At 40.5% G+C, this 12,883-nt stretch overlaps 3 protein-coding genes across 3 annotated transcripts; 1 reads left to right on the top strand and 2 right to left on the bottom strand.

The window, feature by feature from the left end:
* Positions 1–102: 102 nt before the first annotated feature.
* On the bottom strand, positions 103–3,581 carry LOC5502149 (endonuclease III-like protein 1). The gene is made up of 4 exons (XM_001623315.3): positions 3,113–3,581; positions 2,213–2,383; positions 1,379–1,644; positions 103–768 (listed from the first exon to the last, which is right to left on the bottom strand). Exons 1-4 carry the CDS (start codon positions 3,536–3,538, stop codon positions 606–608), a joined length of 1,026 nt encoding a protein of 341 aa, XP_001623365.2. The 5' UTR covers positions 3,539–3,581; the 3' UTR covers positions 103–605.
* Positions 3,582–5,801: 2,220 nt separating this feature from the next.
* Positions 5,802–10,242, bottom strand: LOC5502160 (medium-chain acyl-CoA ligase ACSF2, mitochondrial). The gene is made up of 3 exons (XM_001623314.3): positions 10,154–10,242; positions 8,705–8,878; positions 5,802–8,182 (listed from the first exon to the last, which is right to left on the bottom strand). Exons 2-3 carry the CDS (start codon positions 8,875–8,877, stop codon positions 6,625–6,627), a joined length of 1,731 nt encoding a protein of 576 aa, XP_001623364.1. The 5' UTR covers position 8,878; positions 10,154–10,242; the 3' UTR covers positions 5,802–6,624.
* Positions 10,243–10,722: 480 nt separating this feature from the next.
* On the top strand, positions 10,723–12,730 carry LOC5502159 (soluble calcium-activated nucleotidase 1). The gene has a single exon (XM_001623326.3). It carries the CDS (start codon positions 10,864–10,866, stop codon positions 11,998–12,000), a length of 1,137 nt encoding a protein of 378 aa, XP_001623376.1. The 5' UTR covers positions 10,723–10,863; the 3' UTR covers positions 12,001–12,730.
* The last annotated feature ends 153 nt before the right edge of the window (positions 12,731–12,883 follow it).

Consider the following 12,883-nt stretch of genomic DNA (forward strand, 5'->3'; position numbering starts at 1 on the left):
TATCAACTGTTACGCCCAAACTACATTTTGTAACAAAGGAAAGCACGAAATCTTGAAAAGGTTTATTTTTTGCGCGAAAATATCTTAGGCAAGTTTTCATTGGCTCCAAGTCACCAGGCCTTCATGGTTTAGCAAGAACGCCTAATCATTTTATTTGTTTTCGAAATTCAGTTCGAAATACCGCACTCTAAGAAGAATTACTGTCTTTTTTACGAGAAATAGAGGTAAGAACCCTAAAAGAACACATTAGCTGTGCACTTAAATGTTTTGTCTTTCAAAATTTAGCCAAATTACGCGGAAATTTGTGTATTACGCCGAGAAAGTCAAATTACGCGCTTCCGCACAAGCGCGTAATTCCAGAAGCCCTGTTCATAGAGCTGTAAACGTGACCCAAGCAACAACCTTAAAGAGTTGCAAGCAGGAAGACCCAGGGTGTTTCAAGATGTGGGTTAACAGTAGATAATCTCACGAGAAGATCAGAGATTCTATTTTGTAAAATATCAAATGTTTCTTGGTTTAACTATGTTCTATCTGTGTGTGTGTGTTTTTTTTTTACAAAATAGAATACAGTCAGATGATGTAAAAAAATATAAAAGACCAAGTATTTAAGCATGAAGTGACTTCTTTGGAGACTTCTTTGGAATCTTTCTGTTTTCAGCCCCAGGACAGATGTCACGGTTCAAACATGACTGACAGTTTGGCCCAACCGGCAGACAGATCTGCTGTCCAAATCCAACAAGAAGGACATTCAGCTCGCTCCATTCTTCCCTGCAGTGAAAAGATCAAACACTTAGAGCACTCAGAAAACATTATGTTTCTTTGACATAAAAAAATGTATACAAAGCTCATACTATGAATGGCAGTTAAAATGTTAACTGCCTCATAAACAAGGATTCTAAAAGCTTTTCAAAATAGCACATGGATTGCAACCATATTTAAAATAGGTTTATAAATAAATGACAGCCTAGTGGCTGTTCCAGAATTTCTGTCCCCCAGTTCCCTGTTTTCACAAATTATATGGAGCAAATTCTGGTCTTTATCACAGATCACTGAGAGCCCCTTCACCCCCATGTCTAATGGTATAGCATGAGGCAATTATACACGAATACATAAAACTTCTATTATAATGTCATAAAACTGTTATAGCTTGGGTTTACGTATGTTTAATGTTTATAAAATATAGATCTGTATACTTGTTCTACAAAAATACATAGGGTACCCATGAAAGCACAGGGGGTGGGGCAATAGTGGCATGTGTCCCCGCCCCCCCTTGACATTTTCAAAAATTTTAAGGAAATGACCAGTAGAAAGTGGCTGTGCAACAGTGCAACCTTATCAGGGACGAATAAGAAGACCAAGTAAAAATAAATCAGCACACCTTGGTAACCATGCCTCCACAGCAAGCCTGGACTCCTCAGGGGTCTTAGTTGGTTTCTTTGTCCATCCAAGTCTGTTACATATCCTATGAACATGTGTGTCTACACCAATTCCTGTTAGTTGGCCCCATGCTACACTCATGCAGATGTGAGCCATCTTGGGCCCCACTCCAGGTAACTCGACTAGTTCACTAATAGTACATGGGATGTCGCCTTGGTACTGTGCTTTGCAGATGTTGGTAGCTTTTTTGATGTAATCCACCTTTTTCTAAAGTAAAATCAAAAAGAGCTGAAATAAATAGGCCATTCCAGCTATAAGCATGCAGGCACAATCCTCAAGGAAACCTAACCTAAATACCATGATGCAATGCATGCTTTGTTCAATGCAATAAATTAAAAAGGCCATGCTGCATTCTGGTTGTTGAGGTAGGTTTCTATGGTAACGCGTGCACTGGATTGTATTGAGCTGGTTTTTCAAGAAATTTTGGTATATACATCTCAAATCCTAATTACTGAAAGGAAAAGAGAAAGTATGAAGTAGATGGATCTCACTTACTATTGTTATCCCTTATTCCTGTAAATACAACAGCTAGCTAATAAACAGCTAGAGGGTGGAGGGGTTTGACAAAAAAATATCATATTGAAAAATGCAAAAGAAATAAATCATAGTATTTAACTTGTTTCTGTTGTAAAAAGTGGTAGGGCCGCACCAGCCCCTCGTCGCAATGGCTGTCAGGGACAGTGGAGTATGTTGAAAAGTGTTTAGCAAAAAGGTGTGGGGCCGCAGCCCCCCAGCCCCTCCCTCTCCTCGGTGGCTGTGTACCCAGCCCTCTTACCCTCCAAAAGCCCACAGGGTATATCATTTCACCCAGCTTATCATCACTGGTGTTAAGTATCTTATCCACAGTACATCCATGAGCTTTTAGCTTTTCCATTGCGGCAAATGTGACCGGATCCTTGGTCTGGCTTGAGAGCATTAGAGATACAAGCACCTGGTAGCGATAAACCTGAGGAAAAAAAAAACTATCTGATGCAAAGTTTTTAAAAAATACAAAAGGTCAACATATAGAAATGACCTATTTACTAGGCTGGTAGTAAGGATTTTGTGTGCTCCATGAGATGATTAGCCACTAACAAAAACACAAGCGCAAAACAAATTTTGTAGGGCGCGACCAGAAATTGCTGCTACCAGATTTGGCACCCACTACAAATGATTTTCAAGGTGGCTAAGCTAGGCAACATTTAGGACACATGTCACATGCTTCATGTCTCCTAGTTTAGCAAGGCCTTGTGAGTCTGTGGTGGTGCAAACGCAACCCCCCTTCCCCCCCCCCCCCCCACAACAACACTATAAAGCAACAACACTAAAAAGACAAAACGTCTGGTGGAGATGCTGCAAAGGCATAAAAAATCCCTCTTTGTTCTTTTGGGGGTGGCCAGATTTTTATCTGAGAAATGACCCCCCCCCCACCCCCAATTAGCTCCACTTTTTCGGATTCACACCCATCCAAGAAAAATCATGGGTACGGGCTTGGGTATTGACGTCAGTATCTGGTATAGGCTCTATTTCCAAGCGTCGCTAGGAAATAGAGCATCATACTGCGGGCTCAAAGAGACGAGCTGGAAATCTAGCCTTATCTGCCAAAGATGATGAAAAGACTTTACGGAATACGCATTCAAACCCCTGTATTACGGCATATGTATTATGTTTTCTCTTAAGAAAAGTGGTTTTCTACCTGAGGTGTGGTGCTCGTGTCTGCAGTTCTCTCACACCCCTGGGAATCTACCGGCGCATCCCTACTAGCCCTCATTTGTCTGATGTTCTCCAGCTGTTGTCGCCAGTTTGGTGGTTCCCATGGAAGACTTTTATCATCCCTTCGTCGTTTACTACCCCCTTCTTTTGCAAACTCCTTTGTATTACTATCTGCAAACTGGAATTCAGCCTGGTTGTGAGATTTCTGCCTTGGCTGCTTGGTAGATTGGTTGCTATTACTCGAGATGGGTATGTCCTGTTCGTATTCAATTTTCCCGCGATTTGGTCTCTTTTGGGCAGTCTTTTTGACTGAGGGTTGAGCCGATGCTACAGCTTTGCATACAGACCGAGTATTTTGGGCGCAAGACGAAAAGTAAGGTGATCGGCTCATTCTTATCAGGGGACACATGTGTTTACTTCATTTCTGCACATAGACTCTTGTAAACATACTTGGCGCATGCGTCGTAAATGCGATGAGTTACAAAGGTAACCCAACGAGAAGGGAACGATTAGGCAGCCTTTCATCCACCAACCTCTCCCCAGACGAGATTTTTCATCCGCAAACAGTCTCGAAACTACGATTGGCTGCTAAGGAAACGTGTTTACAGTTCTAATAAAACGTCGTGTTTTCTAGAACAGGCGCTATAATGGCAACCAACTTTACTCTTGGAAGTTATGGTGACCTGTGTGTGTCAAGTTCAAGAATGATATATAGATTTAGGCATTGCCTAAAAGCGGAGCTCCAAACGACCAAATCTTTGCTTCATTCTCGCTTAATAATTTAAGAAATTTTAAATATTATTATAATATTTCTGTTTTTGACAATTTCAACGATTTCACAAATCACGCGCCCAATTTGTTAAACCCCCTTCCCCCCACATAACGCACATAACAAGTTTAGCTGTCATACGATGTTTCGACGTCAGGGTAGTTTTACTTTTAGTGACGTCATCGATGACGTCACGCATCACGTGACCATATCTTCGCACCGCCCTTGGCACATACATGACACCTGTCAAGTTTGGTTGATACAATGTCTCTTTCACCAATTTTGTTATACAATGTTTCTTACACGAGATATGAATGTTTTTAATTCTGATGACGTCAGCATATTTTGCTTCTAGTGACATCATTGATGACGTCACAATCACGTGACAATATTGGAACACCCCCTTGACACCAACATAACACCTACCGAGTTTGGTTGTGAAACAATGTTTCTTTCAAAAGATATGAATGTTTTTGCTTTTAATCACGTTTTTTGCTTTAAGTGACGTCATCGATGACGTCACACAACACGTGATCATATTGTAGCACGTAACGCACCACATGACCATATCTTGGCACCCCCCTTAACACATACATGACACCTAACAAGTTTGGTTGTTATACAATGTTTCTTTCACGAGATATAAATGTTCTTTATTTTGATGACGTCAGCATATTTTGCTTCTAGTGACCTTTTTGATGACGTCACAATCACGTGACAATATTGGTGCACCCCTTGACACCTACATGACACCTACCGAGTTTGGTTGGCATACGATGTTTCCTTAGTGAGATATAAATATTTTTTATTTTGATGTCTTCATCATATTTTTGCTTCTAGTGACGTTATCGATGACGTCACAAACCACGTGACCACAGTTTTACACCTCCCTTGACACATACATGACACCTGCCAAGTATGGTTGTCATACGATGCTTTTTGGGACGGAAGGAAGGATAACGCGTCAAGAAAACTCGAGTCCGATGGGTTACCAATATTTGTTACCATATTTTTCTTATATACCACTTTTGTGAAGATTTAATAACGACGAATACGATATTCTCAGTGCATAACGAGTTACCTGCAGTAATGTCAAGTTGCCTGCTATATGTTTTTATTAAAGTAAATCACGAACAAATTCCAAAAAAGTGAAGCTTTAATAACGACATACATAATTTGTCGTATTTAGAAAGTTTCGTACTGTTATTTCACTCAGAACTCTAGATATCGACTTTTCCCCACGGTCACGTGATTGATGACGTCATATTTTAAAAGTTTATAATTATAAAATCCCATGTGCTATTTGTCATATTTCGAAAGTTTCGTAATGTTTTCTCAATAGGAACTCGAGAAAATGTTTTTTTTCCCACGGTCACGTGATTGATGACGTCATGTGAATAACTAATACAGCGTTGTCTTCGTTATTACATTTGTACACTATGTTAAAGTTTGATGATTATCGGTGAAAAGGGGACGTAGATATTGCCACAATTGTGGCTTGAACGTTCAACGTCACACAGTCACGTGATTAATAATATATATATATATATATATATATATATATATATATATATATATATATATAGTGTTGGTTTGAGAAAAATACAAACTACATAGGTTTCCCTACAGGTCTGTTTCGTGGTTATATATATATCATACATGCATGAATATGTTTGTTGTACTTTTTGCACAATCGTGTCAAAAGTTCGCGACAATCCGTCAAACATAAAACAAAATATAATACAAAAAAAAGGAAAATCCGCGCTAGATTTAAGGCAAAAAAGCATCACTGCAAACCCTTAAGGCCACCCCTAACAAAGAAACACGATTTATGCGCTTGCTTTTGTTGTTGTTTGCCGCTAAAAGCCAGAGCGCGTGCGACGTGCGCCAATTGTTGGACCACTTTTCAAAGCATAAACTTTTCCTAACGTGAGTTACATCGTTTTTAGTTGACATGACAGAATAATGCTTTACTGTGTAGTTATTAAATTACAGCCTTGTTTACAAAATAACTAGTATCGGGCCTTGGATGAAGAAAAAATCACGAAAAATACTGTGTACTGATAATTATATTATTTTTCTACTTTGGCCGTTCCACCTCAACAAAAAAAATATCGTTAAGCTCCTGTTACTATTAGTAAGGGAGGTAAAAAACGTGGATATTTTCTCGCCAGTTTTTATTCTATTTCCGCGCAATTCCACATTATACGTGTTTTTCATGTGTTTTTTTTTTTCGTGTTTTTCAAAGCTTTTTCCTATCAGCAATACATTTGTACCACCATATTTAAAGTGGCACTGTGTTTAGGTGATTTTAGTGATAAGGCAGCAACAAACACTAGTGGAATTTATCTAGATCTATTTTATAAGACGTCTAATTTTCAGTTGAGGCTGGGTCGTTCTTATTTTAGGGACATTTTAAGGCTTGAATATGTTCTTAACAATGTTCTTAATTTTTAGTGTATATAAGAATATAATACCCAATGAATTTTTAGGAAGATAATTGAACTACTGATCAATAGCAATAATAAGGTTGTTACTATGAGCAAAATTTGATTTTGCATTTAAGAGCGCACCAGGTTTTAAAAGGAAAAAAAAATTCTGCCATCTGAGCCTCGGCATGTTCTTAGCATGTTCTTAGAATTTGGTGAAATCTCAGGCTGGACGTTCTCATAAAAAAATGTATATCACCACACTATAAAATTTAATACACCGAATAATAAATGTGGTTACTGACATATCCCAAGTCTCTTCATCGCGATTTCCCTCATGGCTCGGCGGTCCACTTTCCCCGTGGTCCCTGACGGAAAGAACTCCACCGATAAAAAGTAACGAGGCTTCATACTCAAACCATCGGCTCCTGGGGGACATTGCTCTAAGCACCAGGCCTCTATCTCTGCAAGCCTGACTTCTACAGCTCGGTCATCTTCGACAGCTTTTAGTATGACGCATGCGCATATCTCCTCATGAAATCGCTGGTCAGGAACACCGACGACGACAACGTCTGCCACATCGGCGTGCTGCAAAACCACTCTCTCGATCTCAGCTGGAAAAATCTTCACTGTGGCTCGTTTGATGAAATCTTTCTCACGTCCAAGAACCTTGATTTTTCCTGATTCATCCATAACACAGATATCTCCCAATCGGTACCAGCCAGTGGCTGTTTTTGCTCGCTTGGTGGCCTCGGGATTGCCGACGTATTCTTGGAAAAGCATGGCCGTACGAACGCATATCTCACCAGGCGTTCCTCGCCGAACTATCTTGTCCTCGTCGCCAACAATCTTGACCTCGTTCCCAGGCAACACGGACATTTTACCAAAGTTTTCTTCAGTCAGCTCATCTCTGGTAAATTTTTCCATTGCCGTGACAATCGCCTCGGATGTTCCAAGACTGTACGAGGCTCTGGCAAATGGCAGACAGTCGAAAACGCTAGACTGCAAGGCATGGGAGTACATTTGTCCACCCATGATGAATTCCTCGATATTTGAAAGATCATACTTTAGATGTAGCTTGTTTTTGGTCAGCTTATGAATAAGTGCAACGCTGAACGGGGCGGTGGTGCATTTTTCATTCTGCATGATTTCAAACACGGCTTCGTTTGTCTCGTCGTTAAGAGCCATATCAGTTGGCACCCATACCATCGTAATGTCGTTTACAGTTTCACAAACTGTACCCATACCCCAGCCCCACGCCATTGGCCGGTCAAAATAGCGTTTTTCTCGTTCTGCACGAAAAGGCTGAGCTGTATCCTTCGAAAGCACTTGCGCGCATGCCAAAGTGTGGGATGTGTGCTGGACAAGTTTTGGTAACCCTGTGCTTCCAGACGTGAAAATTATTACGGCAGGATCATCCATTTGTACCTCCGTTTCTGCTTGGGTCAATTTGTTCCCTAACTCCTTCTGCTGTCCACGCACAATCAGATCATCATACACGTGACATTTCAAATCAGTCTCGCCGATGCATGAAGCCATTTCTCCCAGAGAAACGAGTATTGGATCGGTTTTCTTGGAAACATCAGAGAGCAACTGGCTTACACCTTTCTCTAGCTGCATCCTCTGGGTTTCGCGCATGTCAGGGTCGAAGACAACTGCTTGGACTCTTAGATCTTTCATCTGACCAACTTTATCCTGAGACAGCCCCCCAGGTCCCAGTAAAATAGTGTTTGCACCAAAACGCTGGAGGGCCATAAAGGATACCGCAAACCGAATACTACTGGCGCCGATGAGGAGCACGTGCTGCCCACGTGACACACCTAGATCGAGTAGGGATGCTGCCAAGAAGCGGGACCTGAAATATTGCACAACAAGTTTAAAAGATTTAAAATAAATGTTTCGCTTTTGTTACAGAAGCTTTGGAAGAGATAAAACAGATTTTGTAAATTGGGCCCCCGAATAGCCTCCTAAACTGTTGTTTCGCTAGCAAGATAAGTGTAACGCTCGAATGCTCGACTTGTCAATTTTAAGGCAAAATTGACCGATGACCAGGGGCAAATCTAGCTTTTCACTGAAGGGTGGTGGTGGTGGTGGGAGGGGGGAAGGGGTGGCTCAGTGACTTAGGGGGAGAGGGTGATTATTTGTTGTTGCATTTGTATTTTTCTGGCAACCCAATAGTGGTTTTAAAGCCCCTGAACCCTCCCCTTAGATCCGCTACTGATGACTCGCAGTATGTTGCTGGTTTTGCTCGCACGCTCATAAGTGCTTGCCAAAGACAATTCGATGGCCCTCTCCTTCCAAATATGGTAAGAGGTCTCCCAAATGTGGTTAGTAATGTCCTAATAAGGTCACGGACAATAGGCCCTTGAAGTCTTACCAGTCCTTGAACTGCCCGTAAGTCATAGCGGCCCTCTCAAGGTTCTTGTTGTACACAACAAGAGCCTCAGTATCACGCCTTCGCTCGGCCATGGAGTCTAGTGACTGGTGAATGGCATTATGGGTCATCGGACTCTTGTGGGGGACGTGAATGTAGCTTAACTTGGAGTTCATTCTATAGATATATTGAAAAGGAAATAATTATATAAACTAGAAAAACATTCAAGTGAAATAAAAAAATGTCAGCATAACAGAAGCAAATAAGAGCAAATTGCAAGAATAATGCCTGGTGCAACACTAGCGACGTATGCTCAAGTAAGTGTGAATGGACCGAGATAAAGACATAAGCACGACATAACACCATAAGAGAAAAACATTTGTTTTCATGTTTAGTGACCGCGGAGACCATTTCAAAGTGGTAGGGCTAAAAATTTGGCCAAGACAAACAAGTTTATATCTGTAGCCCTGAAGAAAATCAACCCATGCCAAAAAGTGGGTAGGGCTATAGCCCCCCCCCCATATAGCACTACCAGCCCCTCCCCCTAGTTCCGACACCCCTGTGTCAGTATGTCCATGTCGTTATGTCGTGTTGCTTTCAGGCGCCTTGCCGATTGACGGTAAAAAGCACACATCGGTACAACAAATCTTTGCCCCCGAATAAACGCCGCAACTGGGTGACGCCGCAGTATCTAAATGACCCAATGATCAATCGATAATTTATGATGAAAGGTGTAATGTGTGAGAACAACCACGCAAAGGTTATTCCTTTGACATATAAGTCTCTGTCCTATTTGATCAACGAGTCGCGGGACCTTTGACACGCTCATTAAATGATGATTGATAAGATCATATTTCTCACAGACATAATCACCAGAAACTATTTTTCCTACATTCCTTTGTAGAAATACCCCATGTCGTTACTACAGTAAAATAAAATGGTTTGGTTCACAGCATAACTTAGTTATCAAAGGGACGAAATTCTATTATCGCTGATATTATCTTAAAGATTTTAATTAATACGTCTCGTTTTGATGAATGATTTTTTTTGTCAGCTTGTCTGCTTTGTTATTTGCGTGCGTAAATTTGGCAGAGTCGAATGCCAGATTTTTGGTGTATCGTAAAGCAGCAAAAATACAGCAGCAAAATAAAACGGTATTCATGTTATAAATCTTCTACCGCTTAACATAATCCATTTGGGTGAATTCGGTAAATCTGTTTCTGCCTAATTGTAGAAACAATTAAAAATATTCTCTCCGCATTTTGCATGAGACAAAGTCTGTCCCATCAGCGACGTATCTTGGCCATTTTGAACCCCAAAACTCTGCCGCTAAAATGTGTGTTTTTTAAAAGCCGGCTCACCATTTCCCATACCCTCGCACTAAAGACAGATATCTTTAGAGTCCAATAAACGAGAGTATAGTCTTCAACGCCTTTTGCATGTGATTCTTACCTTAGTTTTGTAGAGAGCTCCACACTGATTTGAGAAAGTGTAAAAAAAATGTAACCGTATCTCTCGGTGCTATCGTAACAGGAGGCCACCCTATTCGATGGATGATTGATTTAGATCTTAGATAATTTTGACACAAGGGGTTTGGGGGGAGGGGGGTCATTTTCAATCGATATAGTACCTCGGATGAGACCCTGGGTACCAGAGTCCCGAGCTTCGTTCGTTTACTATGCGGCTCGGGTTGTCGGAGTGAAGCCCAGGGTACTCAGATTAAGCTTTAGCGCATGGTTAGAAAATCGTGAATCTTGAATCTAAAAAAGGCGCTTTAATACAACCAAAGAACACGAAAAAAGTAAACATAAACACAACACTAGGCTACACACGTCTTTTCAACAAGTTGTTTTTTTATATTTCACTAATTTTGATTTTCGCCCTAAGTTCTCGTAAAATCGATAGGGACAAATAAAGAACTTGGGCTACCTGTTGTCTGGGGGGCCGGGACCGTGGTCCGTGGATAAGCTTATTCTCTCACTCTACCTTTGGTACTCCTGTGGATTAGATTCTTAGGATCGCGAGGTTGCCAAGCTCAAAACACTTTGATTAGGCCCTTTGCTTATGCGCTTCACCGATCGTTCTTGCTTGTATCATCGCCAACTTTTTTTCCCATAAAGTCTTATTTAGCAAAAGAAAAGGAAGGAATATCCTTGTTAAGTATGACCAAACACCGGACAATGAGCCAGGGAGATGTCCAAGCGCTTATCCATCGATGTCTGGTGTATGGCATGGTAACTTTGCTTGTTGTTTTAGTGGGTGCTTTGTATTTGTGGCCAAAAAGTCAAAGAAATCTTCCGACAAATTCACAAAGCACTGATTTTTATCATGTCTCTGGACTTGCTAGCAAGTTTAACAATACCTACCCTTTAAGTAAACCCAAAAAAACTCCGCTAGGAATGAAGTATCGGATTGGAATCATCGCTGATTTAGACGAAAATTCGAAGTCTTCGACCATGAAAAATACATGGACTAGTCATTTTAAACGAGGCTATCTAACTGTTCATCCAGATAGAACGATAAGCATTGAATGGGACGAGAAAATAGTTGTGTTGTCTTCAACGCTGTCGCAGAAAGGTCGTGGAATGGAGCTATCAGAACTTATAGCTTTCAACGGGAAGCTATACGCCATTGACGATCGTACCGGCGTCATATTCCAAATAATGGATGAACATGTTGTTCCTTGGGTGATTCTTCCAGATGGTGATGGTACCGAGAAGAAAGGGTTTAAAGGAGAGTGGATGGCTGTAAAGAGTAAGACCTTGTATGCTGGGGGGCTTGGCAAGGAGTGGACCACTACAGAAGGAGTGTTCCAAAACCATAACCCTCAATGGGTCAAAAGTATTGGCCCTTTTGGGGACATAGTCCATCACAATTGGGTTCCAAGGTATGATGGCATGCGTGCTGCTATGGGTATTGCACCACCTGGGTATATAATCCATGAGGCTGGCATATGGAGTGATGTCCACCAATTATGGTTCTTTCTCCCGCGACGTGCAAGCCATGAAATGTACAATGAAAAAGATGACGAACACCGTGCCACAAACGCCCTTATCAGCTGTGATGAGCACTTTAAATCTATTCACGTACGGACCATTGGGAAGCTTAACCCAACTCATGGCTTTTCATCCTTGAAGTTTGTCCCTGGTACTAATGATGAGCTTATTGTTGCACTAAAAACTGAGGAAGATAAGGGCGTGATTAGGTCATACATTATGGCTTTTAACCTTGACGGCAAAGTTGTCATGGAAGAAACTATAATTGGGAACAATAAGTTTGAAGGTATTGAGTTTATATGAGTGTGTAAGCAACCTAATCTTTTAGTACTATAAGTAGGAATTATGAATACATTGTAAATGATTTTAATTTCTATAATTTTGGGTGTTTTAAATCAGATTTTTTTAAAAACAGTACTACTTTTGACTGCAATCTGGGTGAGGCTTTTTTCAGTCCTTATTTATTATACTCAGTCATTATGTCCTATACTCAGAAATTTTTTTTCCACCATTTGCATGATTTTTTGTGCAACTATTTATTTTCATTATCCTTGCAAGTCTAACATGTATTAAATCACAATGTTTTTATGGCTTCCATAAAGTATAATATGCTCTAGAAGGAACATGGACATTGACATAGTGTTGCTTTAACAACATAACCTCAATTTAATCTATGATAGACTTACAGCAATGGAACCACTGTAGTTAAACTGATAACCTCTGGATAGCAATTTAGACCTAAATCTTTCCTGAAGTATTGTAAAATCTATATAGTGACCTACCAAGAACCACTTGATCAGTTATAAGCCGTCTGTGGGCCATTATCCACCCCCCATTTTGAACTCCTGGATCCGCTCCTGTATTGGGTAGATATTCAGTATCCTGGCATAATTTGTAATTAATTATTACCTAAATAAATATTTGTAAAGTAATCTCAAGATAATAAATGTCAGTGTAAAATTCCTGTGCCATAGAAATATGTGTAAAAAAATGTAATGTGATCTGATTAAAAATAAAACTTAGAAGGATGCAATATTCTGTCTTGTCTCTTTTGTGTTAGGTGCATTGGGTCAGGGGGCCTTAGTCAGGCATTTCTTATTTATATCATGATATTAGCATTCTGAAAATGTGGCTCTTTTATTTTGCAAAAGAATTGAACAGACCCTCACTGGACTCCCCATAAGAT

The sequence above is a fragment of the Nematostella vectensis genome, chromosome 12, assembly GCF_932526225.1.
Source record: "Nematostella vectensis chromosome 12, jaNemVect1.1, whole genome shotgun sequence".
Lineage (NCBI taxonomy): Eukaryota > Metazoa > Cnidaria > Anthozoa > Actiniaria > Edwardsiidae > Nematostella > Nematostella vectensis.

What these genes read in the sequence shown, in the direction of transcription:
- LOC5502149 (XM_001623315.3), bottom strand. Translation starts at nt 3,538, where the DNA reads ATGTGTCCCCTGATAAGAATGAGCCGATCACCTTACTTTTCGTCTTGC. An exon ending in ACACGAGCACCACACCTCAG is followed by an intron (nt 2,384 to 3,112) that starts GTAGAAAACCAC and finishes TTTTTTCCTCAG; the next exon opens with GTTTATCGCTACCAGGTGCT. An exon ending in GTGGAGGCATGGTTACCAAG is followed by an intron (nt 769 to 1,378) that starts GTGTGCTGATTT and finishes TTTTCACTGCAG; the next exon opens with GGAAGAATGGAGCGAGCTGA.
- LOC5502160 (XM_001623314.3), bottom strand. Translation starts at nt 8,877, where the DNA reads ATGAACTCCAAGTTAAGCTACATTCACGTCCCCCACAAGAGTCCGATG. An exon ending in TACGGGCAGTTCAAGGACTG is followed by an intron (nt 8,183 to 8,704) that starts GTAAGACTTCAA and finishes GCAATATTTCAG; the next exon opens with GTCCCGCTTCTTGGCAGCAT.
- LOC5502159 (XM_001623326.3), top strand. Translation starts at nt 10,864, where the DNA reads ATGACCAAACACCGGACAATGAGCCAGGGAGATGTCCAAGCGCTTATC.